Source organism: Bubalus kerabau, chromosome 23 (assembly GCF_029407905.1).
Source record: "Bubalus kerabau isolate K-KA32 ecotype Philippines breed swamp buffalo chromosome 23, PCC_UOA_SB_1v2, whole genome shotgun sequence".
Lineage (NCBI taxonomy): Eukaryota > Metazoa > Chordata > Mammalia > Artiodactyla > Bovidae > Bubalus > Bubalus kerabau.
This window is the reverse complement of record NC_073646.1, coordinates 43,797,197-43,811,938: the sequence shown is the minus strand read 5'-3', so window position 1 is coordinate 43,811,938 and position 14,742 is coordinate 43,797,197. Positions and strand designations below refer to the sequence as shown.

At 59.2% G+C, this 14,742-nt stretch overlaps 1 protein-coding gene across 1 annotated transcript; it reads left to right on the top strand.

The window, feature by feature from the left end:
• Window positions 1-3,224: 3,224 nt before the first annotated feature.
• Window positions 3,225-5,875, top strand: LOC129637380 (uncharacterized). Its single transcript, XM_055561494.1, has 2 exons — window positions 3,225-4,874; window positions 5,335-5,875. Exon 1 carries the CDS (start codon window positions 3,389-3,391, stop codon window positions 4,529-4,531), a length of 1,143 nt encoding a protein of 380 aa, XP_055417469.1. The 5' UTR covers window positions 3,225-3,388; the 3' UTR covers window positions 4,532-4,874; window positions 5,335-5,875.
• Window positions 5,876-14,742: the final 8,867 nt, after the last annotated feature.

Genomic DNA, 14,742 nt, shown 5'->3' with positions numbered 1-14,742 from the left:
CCGAGAAGAGCGGACGCGTTCACCAGGAACGCCCGTCCCTCGTCTGGCACGGCTTAGGCCCGGCCCGGGAGAGCACGACCACACCACATCGATCGGTTGAGCCAAGGTGGAGCAGGGGGGAGGCGCGGCGAGGACAGTCACCAGAGGGGCCCGCTTTAAGCCCCACCGGCAACCTCCGCCCCCCCACCTCGCCTCAGGCGAGAGCGGCCCACGACCCCAGGAAGAGAACGCCTGACACGTGGCACGGAGCCCATAGGGCGGGGGTCGCATCTCAGCCTTCACCGGGTGCCCGCAGCGGGGAGCGCACAGGGTAGAAGACCCACAGCGCCTCGCCCCGCCACCCTCGGGTCGCCCAGAGACCGGAGGTGGCACCACGGGTCGGGTCAGCTAGACACCACCACCACCACCGCACGGGAGCCGGCGCACAGGCCCAGGCGGGCGGCTCCAGCGGCAAGGGCCGAACCGGGCACCAGCTGGCGGCCCGAAGGCTCAGAGCCCCGCGTGCATCTAGAGACCCAAAGTCCTCGGCGGCAGACACCGAAGGAGACCGTGTCAGCACTTACCTGGTGGTAAAAAAGGCCCATTAAGGGTGACGAAATGACAGCAGCCGACAGCGGGGCCCATCCACGACTCGCATGGAGGAACCCCGGAACCTTGGCCCGGCCACCTGTCCCCAGCGCTACCCCATAAACACCAGGCCCGGAGCTCTCTGCGTGGGGGGGGGGGGGGGGGGGGGGGGGCGGGTTCATCTGGTCGACCGGGGGGAGGGGAGCAGGGGGACCGGGCGTGTGGTGGCCCAAGTGGGGCCGCGGACACCCACCAAGGGAGAGGGAGCTGGCCCGGGGTGCCCTCCCCACTTCGCCCAAACCGGTAGGGGTACCGGTCCGTCGGAGTCTCCGAAAGGGGATTTGGCTTCAATGGGCATCAAGAAACAAGAAGAACGAACCGTCAGCGAGGCGCCTCCAACGAGACGAGCGGGCCCCGACCAGGGACCGCGCCCGGGGCCCAGACCGTCCTAGATGGGGCACCCAGGACGGCCCGAGCCGGTCCCCACCTCCTGACCGGGATTCAGGGAGTTGGGGAGGGGTGAGACAAAGTCACGTCCGACGACCGAGACCCACGAGGGCACGCTGAAGGGTCGAGCGCGCCCTCCCCGGCCACCCGCGGAAGCAGGGTCCGGTCCATCCCCGTCTCCGAACCCATCGAGACTTTGAAAAAGTAACAGCATGTGTGCCGGGAGACGCCTCGGCCACCGGACCCCACGGGGTGGGGTTGGGGGGGGGGGGGTGGGGGTGGGGACCGCACACGCGCCCGCCTCTCCCCGTCAACCCTCACGACTGCGGCGGGCGGGTCCCCACCTCCGGAGTGCGACGCGGAAAGCACCTCGTTCAGAAAGCACCCGAGGGCCCGGACCCAGGTGCGCCCTCCGGCGACCTCCAAGCCACAGTCCGGGCCGGTCCCCACCTCCGGAGCGGGGCCGAGGGCGAAGCAAACGCTCCTGAGGGCGGCCCAGGAGGAGTCCGGACCGCCGAGCCCGAGTCCAGGCGCTCCGGGCAGGGAAGACCCTCTCCCTGCCCACCGCGGCGGCCCGTCCCTGGGAGGGTCCGGCCGGTCCGTCTCCGCGGCCACAGGGGCACGGGGAGATGCTGGTCGACCCGGTCCGGCCACCCCAGAGCCCGGCCCCGGAGCGCCGCGACGATCACCCTCCTCAGAAACCTAGAGAACCAATCTCCGGCGACAGCAGGACGTCCCTAGGCCTCGGCGCCACCGGGACTGTCGCCGCCAGCGTAGCCGGTGACTGAGAGCTCTGCCTCGGGCCCGGCTGCTGAGTCACAACCCTCCTGAAGGGCTCGCCGAAGCTCCGGAGGACGAGGGACAATATACAAGCGGCCGCCAGGTGGCTCCCGACAACCGGCTCGAACGTCCCGAGGACGGGTCGCTGTCGCCGGCCGCCGGGGACGCCACAGCGCCGGCCGCCCAAACGCCCGAGCTCGGCCCGGAGCCTCCGCCGCCGAGCGACGCGACGCGACGCGACGCGACCCCGGCCGCAGAGGAAGGGAGAGGAGCCGGGAGATCTCTCCCCTGGAGGCTGCCACGAAAGAGACGCGATCCCCCACGCGATTCCAGGGTGGTGGGGGGACATGCCACGGAGACGCAGGCGGGCGGCGGGGGCTCGGGGCGGGGTGGGCGGAGAGAGGGGCACCAGTGACATCCCAGGAACCCCCGGCCCCCCGGGCCCCCGAAAGAGGGGGGCGGGAGGGAGGGAGGGAGGGAGGGACCGGCAAAACGAAACCAGGCAAGCGCTGCTGAGAGAACAAAGCAGGACTTTCGAAAGCAGACACAGACACAGACACACAGACACAGACACGGACACGCAAGCCTAGGAGCAAGAAAGGAAAAGAAGGAGACACTCGGACCCCCCAAGAAGAGAAAACAAAACTCAACCTGGGTCGAGGCACCGTGACAAAGTCCAAAGACAGCACACACAAGCATGCGCGGGTGGGTGGGGAAAGTGCACTTGAGGTCAGGAGACCATGGATTTCAAACTCACTGGCCACAAACACCGGAAAGGCGGACGGCCCGGGAGGTCTGGTGGGGGGGGGGGGGGGGGGGCGGCGGTGGCAGGGCTGCGGGGGGTGGCGGGAGGGGTGGGGGTTCGGGGGGGTGGGGGGTGGTGTTGAGGGGCGTGCTGGTGAGGAGGACCGGGTCCATAGGGATCCACTAAATAAACCCCGGGTCCCATGACAACAGCCAACTCAATGAATAAATACCTTTTTGACGTAGCTCAGGAACGAAATGAAACAAAACCACCAGGCAGGAAAGTCAAGTCGTAGAACTGTCCTGGCAGCTTAAAAGTCAGAGAGAGAGAGGGAGAGGGAGAGAGGGAGAGGGAGAGAGGGAGAGGGAGACAGGGAGAGGGAGACAGGGAGAGGGAGAGGGAGAGGGACAGAGAATGCATACACATGTGCATATACGCGTGTACATATGTATATGCACGCGTATTCGCGTCTATATAGACGTGCACGCATGCGTATACACACACACGTACGAAGGGCATGCTCACGTACACGCACGTGTCTGTGTGCGCACGTGTATGCCTAGGCATTTCTAGTGTGCGTGTATGCTTGCGTGTATATACGCATACAGAGGCCTCTATACACCTACGTACACGGATAGACACAGGCGTGAATACACGTGCTCACATGTGCAGAGACGTCGGGATACATAGGCACACACATACAAATACATGCGGACGTGTCAACGCATATAGATGCACACGTGTGTATACGTGTGATGTCTGCGCACAGGTGTGGATGCACGTCTATGCGTACCCATAGGTGCATGCTTGCATAGACACACATATCTGCGTGTGTATGTGCACACGTGTATGTACACATGTATGCATACGTACGGACGCATACGTAGACGTCTACATAGAGCATATGTACATCCACACAGACGTACGCGTGTCTATGTGCCTACATACGCACGTGTGTGTATGTGTGTGTATATATATATATGTGTATATATATATATATATATATATGTACACACACACGTAGACGTGCACCCATGTACGTATGTACAGGTGCCCGCGTGCATCCAGAGTGCCTATACACAGGTTGATGTGCATAGATGCGCACACATGTATACACGTACGCAAACGCGCGTGTGTATACATACGTGGACATATGCATCAGTGTACGTGTGCATCTATAGCCATGTGTCTGCGTGGATGTCTACGTGCGCGCGTGTGTGTTTATCTATAGGTGTATATACGTACATATATATACTCACAGACACACACGTACATACCCGGACGGAAACACACATCCGCGTGTGTGTGTGTGTCTGTCTGTCTGTCTGTCTGTCTGTCGTGTGCGCGCACACGCCCGTATATACGGGGAAAGCACAAGCATATTGCAAAAGGGGCTTTTCTGTCCAACACCGATCAAGGCGTCAGACACCTCAACCTCCAAAAGGGAAACAACCCCCGATGAGCGAAGTGGGCAGGAGGCCCGAACAGACCCCTTCCTTCCAAAGAAAGGTAGAACAGACAGACACCCAGAAGCACAAGGGAGAACACACATCCACGGCAGGGCTGGGCTGGGCTGGGCTGGGCTGGGCTGGGGCTGCTGGGGGTGGGGGCGGGCTCACGGAAGCACCCCACCCCGGGGCGTTTCCCTGGACAATGATCCTTCTCATTCGGAGGGGAAAGGCCCGGGAGCCGGGAATCGCGCTCACGACAGCAAGTTCGAACCCTCAGAGGACAGTGGCTCCTGATGGATCGAACGCGTCTTTTCTGCAGCTGAGAAAACTGTGGGCGGACTCAGAGAGATCAGATCTCATCCCCTGGCGCCTCACAGACAGAGAAACCACATCCCTAGGGAAAAGAGTCCTGCGATGTACCCTCCCCCAAAGATTCCCCCATTCGACCCAACCCAGCAGCTCCACAGGGTGCCCACGGAGGGAGGGGACAAAGAAGATACGGACGTGTGTATGTGAGGGATCGACCCCTATCCCTAGGTAGACATCCGTTCACACATCATGCTAGAACTCTGTCTGTGTGCCTACGCCTGGATCTATTCACGTGCGCGCGTGCACACGGGCATGCAGACACACACACACACACACACACACACACACACACACACACACACACACACAGGAATGGGACTCAACCACCAGAAGGGAATGAAATCTCACAGTCTGCAGGAACCTGGAGAGACCTTTAGAGGGTATTATGCTACATGAAATACCTCAGATCAGTCGTTTCCATGCAGAACCTACCAAACCATACACCGTGAACAGAACAGAACCAAACAGAAACAGGCTCAGAGATACTACAAAGGAACACACGGGGGTCGGGGGGGGTGGGGGTTGGCCAGAGGAGGGAGGGGCGGGGGTTGGGGGTGGGAGAGAATGAGTGAGTGCCACTGGTGAGGGAGACAGACGAAGCGGTGCAACCTTCCACTTATGAAATGCATGAGTCGCGGGCACGTCTTGACACCAAATGGCAAATGTCATTTGCCGTGACACCAAGTGGTGACGGACAGTCACTAACTAGATGTATCCTGGTGATCGCTGTGTCATGTGCTACACGAAAACATCGTCTGTACAAGCTGAAAATTAAAGGGGGAACGCCCCCCGCCCCCCGCCCCCCCCCCCCCAAAATAAAAGGAAAGGAAGAAGGAGGGAAGGAAGGAAAGAAGGAAGGAAGGAAAGAAGGCAAAAGAAAAGGTTGGCAGTCAGTTAGACGTCTATTTGAGAAGAGTGGGACTTGTGTGTGTGGGGGGGGGGGGGGAGGGGGGGAGAAACTAGGGTGAGGAGGAGGAGAAAGAAAAGGACCCGATTGCCTTGAGGGGGAGGGGGAGATGAACGATCCCAAGAGTGGACAGGACGGTCAGGTGAGTGCCATAGGGAAAGGAAACGAAGCCAAGCAACCGAACACACTCCCCAAGGTGGCTTTGTTCAGTCCAAGATCAAGATGTGGACAGCACGGTGTCCTCCAGCACACAGCGATACACAGGCCTCACTCGGCAGGGGGAGTTCGGGATAACCCTGAACGCCGAAGCGGACAAAAGAAGCCGTCACGTTCATCCATGGCTGAAAAGTACCATGGTCCCACGACATTCCAAACTCCTCTCAAACCATTGGAAGACTCTCTCGCTCACTCGCCGTTCAAAATGTAGAGAACAGAAAAGGAGCGACACGATGGTGGCTGGCTGGCTGGCTGGCTGGCTGGCTTTCCGTGAGAGTGTGATTAGGGAACACATGGACAGAAAAGCATCCGATTCACTTGTGTAAAGCATCTCTCTTGCCTTCTCGGGCCTGGTGTCTTTCCTCTGTCTGGATGATCCCCCTCCCCCCACCCCCCACCCCACTCCCAGCTTGAAGATCAGCCTCCAAAACGAAGCCCTTTGTGCTCTCCAGGTCCCGCCGCCACGATCTCTTTGGAGCGCCCTTCTGAAGGGGAAGGTTTTCATCCACGTCATCGCCCTGAGACAGCTTCAGCCTGTCCCTCCCCTCCCCAACCCACCCCACCGCCACCCCCCGCCGCCCTCTCCCCCTCCTGCTCCTCTTCCCCCTCCTCTGAACTGTCGAGCTCCTCTCGCGCTGGCCTCTCACCCCACACGGTGGCAGTGTTGGCCTAGGTATGCTCAGGTGTCTCCTAACAGCATCCAAGTGGACTTCCACTGTTTCTCGGCTGCGTCGTTCGGGGACCGTGTTTTTCCTGGCCTTGTCTGCGGGTGGGGGAGACCCGGACGGGCCGGGGCCAGGCGGGGTGGGGGAGCCTGCGTGTGGGGGGGAAGGGTGGGGACAGAGAGGAGGAGGAGGAGGAGGAGGAAGAGGAGGAGGAGGAGGAGGAACAGGGACACAGCTCCCCAGCGCCAGTGTGTGCCTGAGGCCTGGAAAAGAGATCACGCACCAGGCTGGCTCCGAAAAGGGGAATCGGTCAGGAGACCGGGCACGTTTGTTCTTCGCAGAGTCCCTGCGGATCGAACAGGCAGTGGCAAGTTTGGGGCTTCCCGCACTTAGAACTGTTCACCCATCGTGGACACAGGCGTCGGGCACACCGGGGGTTAGGCTCTCGGTGCGATGTCCACAAGCCGTAGCCACTGAAACGTGTGCACCCTGGAGCCGCCGCCGCCGTGCAGAGGGAGATCTCATCCGGCTCCACGGGTCCTTCCCGTGAGTAGGCCGGGATCTCAGGAAGCACAGACATCCAGAGCGTTGAGTGCACCTGACCGTCACGCTCTCAGAATCCAAGTGAACCAGAAGGGAGGGTCCCTCACGTGTGGGTTTGTCTTTCCATCGGAGGCATCCTCTCTTGGAGCCGATTAGGGTCCCGCGGGCCCCGTGGAGCAGAGAGGACAGAGAATGCCCTTCGGTCCCCTGCTCCTCCCACGCGCACGCGCGCGCGCACGCTCCCCAACGGTCCTAGGAACATCCTGCCCCAGAGGAGCGTGCCGGCCACGACCCACCTACACGGAGACGTCCGTGTCCGTCCGTGTCAGTCATCCTCGTCCGGAGTCCCCCGTCCGTCTGCCCTCGCCTTCACGCCTGGCACTGTCCGTTCTGTAGGTTCGTATCGAACCTGCCCGGAGCCCGGCGGCATCTTCCCGGATCAGGGATCGATCGAAAACACCCTGTCCCCTGCCTCCTCGGCAGGTGGATTCTTCACCACTGGACCACCAGGCAGGGAAGTCCCTTCACAGCCTTCTAAAATCATCTACCCCGAAACAGTCCACGTCGTCCTCCAAATCATGGCACCATCACGACTGAAATGAAGGAAAATATGTTCGTTCAAGAATGTCTTCACTCCTCAGTGCTTCTTGCTTTAGAACCACAAAGGCCCCTCTCTCTCTCTCTCTCTCTCTCTCTCTCTCTCTCTCTCTCTCTCTCACAGACACACACACACACACACACACACACACACGAACAGAGGTGGGCTCATAGTCCAAAAGAAACCAACGTTTGTGTGTATCCATCCCACTTGTTGTGGCTGTCGTGCCGTCGCTCGTCCAAGACGCTGATCTACTATGGAATCCGATGTCTTCTTCTCTAGGACACGTCGAGAGGCAGCAAGCGTGCCGGTTTGTGAGAACCGAAGGTCAACCCGGCATGATGGAGGCCAGCCAGGTGTGGGCTCAGAGGCCCATCGAGATTCGAACTCCAGTTCACGGAGGGGAGCGGTGGGAACAGGAGTGTGGACTGCGAGTCCGATCCTCACCGTACCAAAAGGCGACATCATCCCCTTCCTCCCTCATCGGCGTCTGCACGGCTCCTCCTGGCCTCAGGGATCCCATTGAAAGGACGTACAGGTTGTGTCCTTTTCCCTGGCCCGATCGTTTCGAAACCCTCCAAGAAAAAGCGGTGACGTCAAGAGATCCGCCTCGAGTTCGGGACCGGGGCTTCCCCGGGGGCCCCGTGGCAAACCACCCCGTGCCCAGGCAGGAGACATGGGTTTCACCCCCGGTCCGGGAAGAGCCCACACGCTGCCCATATGCCTCGGTGATGGAGTCTGTGTTCTAGATCCTGGCCGCTGCGAGTGTCGAGCCCACACCCAGCAGCCACTGAAGCCCACGTGCCCCAGTGCCCCCGCGCCCCAAGAGGAACCACAGCCACGAGAAGCCCAGACGCACGACCGTAGAGCGGCCCCCTCTCTCCACAGAGAGAGAACAGCTTGCACGGCCATGAAGACCCAGCACGCCCCCACAGACATCAAAGACGGCCAATGATCATCCAGCGAGACGGCCTAAGATCGGACGCGATCGGCCAATACCTAGTCCTATCCCTCGGGAAGCTCCCTGAATCTTCTGTAGATACACCTAAAGAAACCCCAGCTCTCCGTGCCGTCGGAAGCGCGGGAAGCTCTCCGTACAGTGCCGAGAGCACCGTGGAGACGTCACCCTCGGGCCCCGTGAGCCTGACTGTTCTCACGAAATCCCTCACAGTCCGGGCTCTGGAGATCGGCCCGCGCGGACCTGCAGACGACGCACGGCCATCCCTCTCGGCTCCCTGCGTGCTCACCGGCCCAGGTGTGCCGTGCCCCCAGCCTCTGCTCGCATCTCCTGGGCCTGTCTCCCCCATGCTGCTCCACGGACTTGGAATCATTCTCCCCTCTCGTCTGACACGTTTTCTCTTCTGTTCGACCATGTCTGGCTCCCCAGGCACCACTTCCCCTCGTTCTTCTCTTCTCATCCCACTCGTCTCGTGGAACTCATTCTATGCGTCTCCGCTCCGTTCCCTAAGGACTCTGTCATCACCCCACTCATCTGGGGATCGACCGGCACCTAGGCAACCCCGGCCCGTGACAACCGTGGTTCCGTGTCTATCGAACAACCTGCCGACCGCAGGGGGCGTGTGGACGCGAACGAGCCGTGGAAAGCTGGCACCGGGGAATCATCCCGCGGACACACCCTCTGGTTCCACGGTGCTCTCGGGAGCGTTTGGGTCGTCGTCGTCGTCGTCGTCGTCGTCGTCGTCGTCGCCGTCGCCGTCTTCCCTAAGACGTATGCAGTCGCTTTGATTCCCACGGCGTCTATGGGCAAAGAACGGATCGTTCCCCGGATCTCCGGAGAAGGCAATGGCAACCCACTCCAGTCCCCTCGCCCGGAAACTCCCGTGGGCGGAGGAGCCCGGTAGGCCGCAGTCCATGGGGTCGGGAAGAGTCGAACACGACTGAGCGACTTCCCTTTCGCTCTTCCCTTCCAGGCATTGGAGAAGGCCGTGGCAACCCACTCCAGCGTTCTCGCCTGGAGAACCCCAGGGACAGGGGGGAGCCTGGCGGGCTGCCGTCTACGGGGTCGCACAGAGTCGGACACGACGGAAGCGACTTAGCGGCAGCCGCAGCAGCAGCGACCGGATCACCTCAGAAGGACTTAGAAACGAGTCGTGGTTGAGAAATGATGGATCCTGCCAACAATCTCACTTCGGGGTATACATCGAAGGACATGAACACCTGAATCTCACCTAGAGAGAGGTCTGCACTCCCAGGTCCATCGCAGCATCATTCACAAGAGCCAAGATGGGGAACCCGCCGAAGTGTCCATCTAGGGAAGACTAGATCCAGAAGATCCACGATCCAGATGGAGATCCATGGATAGGTAGATCTAGGTGTCCCAGGCAGCCCCAGGAATGAACACATTCTTACGTCGTGATAGCATGGATGTGACTTAGGGAGGGATGCCCAATGAATAAGTCAGGTAGAGAAAGAAACAGAGCGTCTCCTGTCACTTCCATGCCATGCAAGGCCATCTAAAGCAATGAAAACGATCATCACAGAGCGGCTGGGGGAGGGAGACATGGGAAGATGTCGATCGATGTAAGGGCGGGGGGGGGGGGGGGGGGGCGGCGGGAACTTCACGGATAAGGTACATATATACTGTCTACGTCACAAAGAGCACGGTGATTCTAAAGAACAGCCTTATCGGTATCGCCGTCTCATATGCGGAGAAGGCAACGTCACCCCACTCCAGTCCTCTTGCCCGGAAAATCCCGTGGACGGAGGAGCCCGGTGGGCCGCAGTCCACGGGGTCGCACAGAGTCGGACACGACCGAGCGACTGGCCTTCCCCTTTTCCCTTTCACGCCTCGGAGAAGGAAATGGGAACCCACCGCAGTGTTCCTGCCTGGAGAACCCCAGGGACGGGGGTGCCCGGCGGGCTACCGTCTACGGGGTCGCACAGATTCGGACACGATGGAAGCGACTGAGCAGTGGCGGCGGCGGCGGCAGCAGCAGCAGCAGCATTATCGTATTCGAAAGTTGCCATGACCGTGGACATGACCCATTCACTTCCCATACAACGGAAGAAGGACATGGCAACCCACTCCGGTATTCTTGCCTGGAAAATTCCATGGATGGAGGAGCCTGGTAGGCTACAGTCCGTGGGGCCGCAAAGAGTCTGAGCGACTTCACTTTCTTTCGCATACAGTCATGAGATGTATGGGTTGTGATCCAGCTATGAGCTACCGCTTGGGTGGTCATGAATGATTCTTTTGCAACAGACAGGTGCATCAAGTCACCATTCTGTACACGTTAGAACGAAGGATGTTGTACGTCCTTCACGAAGAACATTCTATTTCAATACACCGGGACATGAAACACATAACATCACCTAGTTTTAGTATCTTTCAATGAAGAGTCTGTATTGGCTGCGCCAAAAGAAAAGAAAAGAAAAGAAAGCTTTATTTGGGGTGGGGGTGGGGGGGGGGGGTGACTTAGAGATTGCCATGCAGGGACACAGATTTCCATAAAACCCAGGGCATGTTCCCCAGGAAAGAGTCAGGGGCCTAGAAAGCTGAGCCTCGTGAGGTTGTCAAGCCAGCTGAGAGCACTTAGGATTTGCTGTCATGCAAAGAAGGACAGGTTTCTTCTTCCAGGGTAGAGGGTCGCAAGGTATTTAGGGAAAGGGGAGGGTAGGAGAGGTCTCTTGCATTTCGGGAACGCTGTTTCCTTCGAGGATCTGGAGGCCTCTGGGACCCAGGAAGTGCTCCAAGGGTACATTCCGTCCAGACGGAGACACACGGACCTCTTCCTCCATGGCCTCCCCTCTCTATTTGGGGGAGCTCTCTCGGCCATGCTGAGTCCACTTGGATGTGTCTTTCCCATGTCATACCCTCTGGCATTCAAAGATCTCCTTCCATCGTTTTATAAAGAGACCCGGCGTATGTATCTTTTTAGAGACGATGAGCGTCAGACGCGATCACTCTCCGTGGCGTGGTTTCGGGCACGACACCCCATACATTCCACGTCTCTCCTGGCCATCGAGAAAGGCTGCGTACGGCACAGGATGCCACGGGACCGGGGAGGTCCTCGGGTTCCGCCCGCCCTCGACTTGGCTGCGGTCTCCGGTTTGGTTCTGTTCCGCGTGTGCTTTCTGACCCACGTGATCGCTCCGGATAGGGCACCCCATCCAAGCTCACACCCATCGAGTCTGTGTGACTCCTAGTCACGCATCAGGTGGGGATATCGACGCCCTCCGCGTGGATCCATAACCATCGCCGTCCTGTGTTCAGGAGGATCCTTTCGTGGGTCCCGGGGGCGCTACGTGCTGTCCGTAGGAACTACGGAAGGAGGCTCGTGACATGGTGCAGGAGACAGGGATCAAGGCCATCCCCATGGAAAAGAAACGCCAAAAAGCAACATGGCTGTCTGGGAAGGCCTTCCACATAGCCGTGAGACGCAGAGAAGCGAAAAGCAAAGGAGAAAAGAAAAGATATAACCATCTGAATGCAGAGTCCCAAAGACTCGCAAGAAGAGAGACGAAAGCCTTCTTCAGCGATCCGTGCCCAGACAGAGAGGACAACAACAGAACGGGAAAGACTAGGGAATCTCTTCCAGAACATCAGCGATACCAAAGGAACGTGTCATGCCAAGATGGGCTCGATCAAGGACAGACATGGTATGGACCTAACAGAAGCAGAAGATGTGGAGAAGAGATGGCAAGAATACACAGAAGCACCGTACAAAAAAGATCTTCACGACCCAGATCATCACGATGGTGTGATCACGGACCTAGAGCCAGACCTCCTGGAATGTGAACTCAAGTGGGCCTTCGAAAGCATCACTACGAACAAAGCTAGTGGAGGCGATGGAATTCCAGGGGAGCTCGTCCAAATCCTGAAAGATGATGCCGTGACAGTGCTGCACTCACTATGCCAGCACATTTGGAAACCTCCGCCGTGGCCACAGGACTGGAAGAGGTCCGTGTTCATTCCAATCCCAAAGAGAGGCCACGCCAAAGCATGCTCAGCCGACCGCACACTCGCACGCCTCTCACACGCTAGTAGAGTCGTGCTCACAATTCCCCAAGCCAGGCTTCCGCGATATGTGAACCGTGAGCTTCCTGATGCTCAAGCTGGTTTGAGAAAAGGCAGAGGAACCAGAGAGCAAATGGCCAACGTCCGCTGGGTCATGGGAAAAGCAAGAGAGTTCCAGAAAAGCGTCTATTGCTGCTTCGTGGACTATGCCCAAGCCTTTGCCTGCGTGGATCACGGTAAACTGTGGACAATTCTGAGAGAGATGGGCATACCAGACCCCCTGACCTGCCTCTCGAGGTTAGAACTGGACACGGAGCCACAGACGCGTTCCAAATAGGAAAAGGAGTTCGTCACGGCTGTATCTCGCCACCCTGTGTATTTACCTTATACGCAGAGTCCATCATGAGAAACGCTGGGCCGGGAGACACCCAAGCTGGAATCAAGATTGCCGGGAGAAATATCAATCCCCTCAGAGAGGCAGAGGACACCACCCTTAGGGCAGAAAGTGAAGAGGAACTCAAGAGCCTCTTGAGGACAGTGAAAGAGGAGCGTGAACACGTTGGCTTGAAGCTCAACATTCAGAAAACGAAGATCGGGGCATCCGGTCCCATCCCTTCACGGGAAACAGACGGGGAAACAGTGGACACGGCGTCAGGCTTTATGGGTCTGGGCTCCAAAATCACTGCAGACGGTGACTGCGGCCACGACCTTAAAAGACGCTTCCTCCTTGGAAGGAAAGTCATGCCCAACCTAGATAGCCTATTCAGAAGCAGAGACATGACTTTGCCAACAAAGGTCCGTCCAGTCAAGGCTATGGTTTTTCCTGTGGTCAGGTATGGATGTGAGAGTTGGACTGTGAGGAAGGCCGAGCGCCGAAGAATGGATGCTTTTGAACCGTGGTGTTGGAGAAGACTCTTGAGAGTCCCTTGGACTGCCAGGAGAGCCAACCAGTCCATTCTGAAGGAGATCAACCCAGGGATTTCTTTGGAAGGCACGACGCTAAAGCGGAAACTCCAGTCCTTTGGCCACCTCATGCGAAGAGTCGACTCGTTGGAAAAGACTCTGATGCTGGGAGGGATTGGGGGCAAGAGGAGAAGGGGACGACAGAGGAGGAGATGGCTGGATGGCATCACGAACTCGATGGACGTGAGTCTCAGTGAACTCCGGGAGTTGGTGATGGACAGGGAGGCCTGGCGTGCTGCGCCTCACGGGGTCGCAAAGAGTCGGACACGACTGAGCGACTGATCTGCTCTGATCCGATCTGATGTGCGGTCCGTGATCTCACGTGCCTTTCGGGCATGGGTGATGGAGACGGACCCCAAGCGGCAGGGCGGCCATCTGGCATCTCGGCCTAGAGCGGTTTCCCAAGTGACATCTCAGAACCGGGGCTGAGACAGCCATCCCTCCCCGGGCCCCCCTCGGTGGCCGGGGTGGGGGTGGGGGTGGGGGAGTGTGAGGTTAGGGAGACGGGAGTGGGGGACTGGGCTAGGGGTCGGGGGCGCGTGAGGCGAGGGGACCGTCCCGGTCCCCCTGAGAAGTGAAGGCAGGTTCCGTCCGTCCCCCTGAGAACTCCCTGCCTTCAGGCGTGTGAGAGGAGCAGGTTTCTCTCCAATCCACCGCCACGCATCATTTTCCGCCCCGTTCAAACACACAGACAAACACGTGTGTGCTTCTCTCGGCTTGTTTTCTGGCCGAGGCCAAAGACCTCTTCAAGCGTGTCCAAAGGATCTGACAGGATGGGAGGGTGCAGGTCAATCCACGTGTCAAGAGATCCAGAGAACCTGTCACAACTGTGACTCGGGCCTTTTTCAGAAACGGGCCCATCTGGAGGATTCCCTGGACAGGAGTCACCCCAGAAGTTTCCTTGAAGGGATCGAGTTGCAGGAGTCGGGGACGTGGCCCCGCCGCCGCCGCCGCCTCCAAAGGGCCTCCTCAGCCCGGCAGGCCGGCAGGCCCTGCAGGCAGGGGCTATTGTCTGTGGGCCCCACCCCCACCTTCCCCCACCCTCCCCCTGCAGGGCCTCGTCGGATAGCTTCATTCAAATGCAGAAAGCTTTCCAGTCAAGTCAGAGCCTCTGACTTCGCCTCGAGCTTCTCTCTATTGAATGGTGATCCGCCCCACCCAGCCATTCCACGTCTCCACCTTGAGACGGCCCCTTCGGCCCCGCGCGGAGGAAGGGGGCTGGGGGATGGGGAGGGAGGCCGAGGGACAGACTCGCCTACGTGTCAGGCCAAAGGAGTCTCCTCCTTTGTGTAACCCAGGAAACCCGGGTCATGCATGTGAGGATCACGGACGGACGTGCGTCGAAGCAGCCACCGTCCCTTGACATCTTCCCTTCCGCGGGAGGAGGTTTTCCTTCCTGCCTGCCTTCAGAGAGACAGAAAAGGAGGGAGGGGCAGAGCGTTCCTCTGGCGCTGGCCGGCTCTTAAGTCACTTGACTCCAAAACACTCCACAGGGCACGGAGGTTCACGTGCA